Below are 3,674 nucleotides of genomic sequence, written 5' to 3' on the forward strand. Positions count from 1 at the left end.
TTCAAACTCAAGTATTTCTGATTGTCAAGGTAGTTAATATTCTACCACCTGAAATCTTAATAGCAAACATAATACACAAATTCAACATATTTTTTGCTGTTTGTTAAATATAAATAAACATATTCATTTCCTTTAGTAAACTCTAAGTGGAAAAACTAAAGAACAGATCTTTTGAAAATAGTATACTTTCCAGCTTTCAATATAGATACAAATTTCTTCCCTAACCTTATAATTTTACACAACTCAACTTGTATTATTCTAGCGCTATTAGCTATATTAATTTATTACACAGGGACACTGGCATAGGGGACTCAAAAATTCACGATTGGGCAGAAAATGAGAACTGAACAGTGATTTTATCACTGCAAAGTTAACTGTTACATAGCATCCTCTAACGCTAACATATGGCAGATCACTAGCTGTAAAGTGCATTCTGGGATTTAAGGGACATTAAGTGTAGCTGAAGTCCTGCAATACAATCATATCATTCCCAACATTACCTTTGAAAATAAACATTTGGAATTCTGGTACATATCTTAGATCCTGTTTGGACATTCCATTCAATTTATTGGAATACTTTTTAAAAAATATGGCATTACGAATATAATAAAGAATGAAGAAAAAAAAGTTAAATCTCCCTTTAAGCACTTACCAGTCTAATAGCATCACTAAAAATTGTATTCTTTTGGTCATGGCATGAAGTATTCATAAAATCTATGGCTGTTTTTTAATTACCTAGTGCTTTCAAGTTGGAAAATGCATTGTGAAACAAAGATGTTGCCAGGTTTACTCAATGAGTGCTTTTGACACTATATAAATGACAGAGCTATACCACAGTTACATGACCGGGACTCAAGAATCATTAAATTATACAACTGAAAAGAGATGTATGACTCATTTGTCCAGAATTTATAAAACTGTTTACCAATAAAATAGTTAAATTTAAACTATGCATACTCTCTAAAACAGTCTTTCAGTTTGTCCAACATGCTTGCTCTCCTGGCTAGATATTAGCTAGAAATCAGCAAGAAAAGCCTTTTCCCCTATTACCACCTGGCAAAGATGTAAAACCAAACTGCTGCAACCTTTCTGCGAGCTGGGCTGCCCTCTACTGGACTATTTAAGGTATTCAGCCAGCAGGTCAATGCAATTTTACTAGGTAACACAGTAGATATAAATGTAAATTTCCCACATCCCAAACAGACTGAAGTTCCCTGAATATGTTAAAAAAAAAAAAGAATAAGAACTCTTTGGCAAATTAAATTTTACCATTGGGAAAAAAATAAGTGGAGTGCTAATTATACAACAATTTCAGCAATTTTGAGAACTGGTAATGAAAAAGTTTACAGTCTTAGTCTCCTATTCAACCTCGGAGGCAGATCTGCAGCAATCATAGTAGCAAAGGGTAGGAGCAATGGGTATATTCTAATGTCAATCTTTTACGAAGATTTGTGTATTGATACAAATCACATTTTTGTGAGTCCATTCACACTATGATGTTTTCTTATGTATAAATATGGGTCACAGTAGACACACGCTGAATATATAATATCTGTTAAGTCTCTTGCCACAAGCATCCACTTTTCAGAGCTGTGTCCTCCGTGAAAATTCATTTTAAGTAGCAAGTTGTTTTTCTCTGTGGTTCATCCCCATGCCTGAGATTTGCAGTAATGTAGGACCAGTTTACCATCACTGCCAAAACACTACAAAAAAAAAAAAAAGGCAATAAATCAAATTCAATTTTTGTTATTTTTAGATGAAACTAAGAAAAAATAAGTCGTATGTATTCTAAATATTCATATACATGTAAGTTACCTTTGTAATAGGCTATTTCTTTCAAAAGATGCCAGTTTCTATCAGACACATATCAATAGTCATAAATGTTTAATAAACCTGTCCTTTCAGCATCTTAGGCACAGATTGGCAAATCTTGTCCCTTTCTCTACATCTCCAATGTAATGATTTCAGCTGTTTTCTAGTAGTGGTACTAGTATGTATACTTTGATTATTTCCATGAAACTGCAAGAATGTTGAATAAAGTCAATCTTATGTAGTTTTTTCATTTTCTTGGAGCTAGATCTGGATTACAGATTATAAGAACAATGTAGAAGAAATGAGATACAGATGAAGGTAATCTTATTTTCTGAGAATACAAACAAAAGATTACCTTGAAGTATAATTTATTAAGATCCTATTATGTTCAAGGTGTTAAGAGATATAACAGAAAACAAGAAAGCCACTTCTTTCCCGAATAGAGAAGAATGGCATGTCATTTCTTAAAATAAAGATGTGAATTAATGATCATACTATACACTACAATATACTTATTATACAGACATGCAAACTCCATTAAGAAAAGAAAAAGCAGTAACTTTTTACCTCATAGAGGGTTCCAACTTCCTGATCTGGGGAAGGAGCAAAGGATTGATTCACATAAATAAACTATAAGAAAGGAAAAAAAAAAAAACAGATTCATTTTTAATGGTATTCTGATTAGCCTGCTTTTTCCTGGGTTCCAATCAGACAGCTATTTCACTTTGTCTTCAGAATTAAAGAAAGCTTCCCTAAACTCCTTCTAATTCTCATAAAATAGTCAATTTAAGAGATCTTTATGAAGATTGCATCTTTCCTCCAGAGGAATAAAAATAACGGAATTTATGTTCTTAGTGGTTCCTAACTTTTTAAAATATTTTTTACAAATAGCTTTTAAAGGGTTATTCAAGAAATTGCATTATCATAAAAATTATCTGACCAATAAATACAGAATTTCTCCTAACAAGATTTCACACACACAGCCAGAAATCAATAAATCTAATATTTAAGATACTGTGTGCATTTTTCTTGGGTAAATGTATGACATACAAAGTTTTCCTTTTGACCTTTACCACCTTTGAAAACTTTCAAAGGTACTGAACTTCAGGTTGGGTGTCACTACCATAAAGTCACCTGCAGATAAATGAAGTAGGAAAAAAGGTAGCATAATTGAAACCTTATGTCCTTAGAGCTTTGTTCTTTAAAGGATTCACTGTTTAGTCTGCTTTTACTAAAATATTTCTAGTACTTAAAAAAAAAATTTCTAAAGATACTGAAACAAAAGATTATAGTGTCAAAGTGCCTTTTGATAATTTTCTTTGTAGAAAACAAGATATTTGCAGGTGACAAATGTCACATATTCAATTTCCTTTTAGTATCTATAATCAAATACTGAGACTAAACTATCTTGGACCTAATACAGTATTTTTTATAAAAAACAGTATCAGAACAGTTGGTTAGATACTATTTTGGTTACCCAACTGTTAACAGGAATAAATATCGCTCACATTTCTCCCTTAGGCAAAATAGTGTGGTGATTAAGTTTATAGGTTCTACTGAGAAAGATCTGGGTTTGAATCCTGGCTCTAAATATAAATAACATTTTTCATCCTGTTTCCTCATATGTAAGATTTGAAAAAAATAGTACCTATACCTTTTGAATTTGCTATGAAAGATAAAATGAGGTAATACACACCAAGTATCAGTGTCTGGTGTATGTACTCAATACCCATTATTAAATTATTTTAAAATAGTTCATGTTTAAATATCAATTCATGGTTAAGTCTCATTAAAGTTCTAACATAAATTTCAGAAATATGCCAGGCACAGTTACATGCACCTATAATCCCAGCTACTTGGGA

General features: G+C 31.6%; 1 protein-coding gene across 2 annotated transcripts in view; it reads right to left on the reverse strand.

The window, feature by feature from the left end:
• Window positions 1–24: 24 nt before the first annotated feature.
• Window positions 25–3,674, reverse strand: part of ATG12 (autophagy related 12) — a 17,933-nt gene continuing 14,283 nt past the window's right edge. Inside the window, exons 3-4 of one of the 2 annotated variants that reach the window (XM_012659540.1) lie at window positions 2,380–2,442; window positions 1,319–1,703 (exon numbers count right to left, since the gene is read on the reverse strand). In XM_012659540.1, coding sequence (XP_012514994.1) covers window positions 1,644–1,703; window positions 2,380–2,442 — 123 coding nt within the window. In that variant the 3' untranslated portion in view covers window positions 1,319–1,643. Of the gene's footprint in view, window positions 1,704–2,379; window positions 2,443–3,674 lie in introns of both variants that reach the window. The other variant, XM_012659541.1, reaches the window with a different exon arrangement.

The sequence above is a fragment of the Propithecus coquereli genome, unplaced genomic scaffold, assembly GCF_000956105.1.
Source record: "Propithecus coquereli isolate 6110/MARCELLA unplaced genomic scaffold, Pcoq_1.0 Scaffold62, whole genome shotgun sequence".
NCBI classification, from domain to species: Eukaryota; Metazoa; Chordata; class Mammalia; order Primates; family Indriidae; genus Propithecus; species Propithecus coquereli.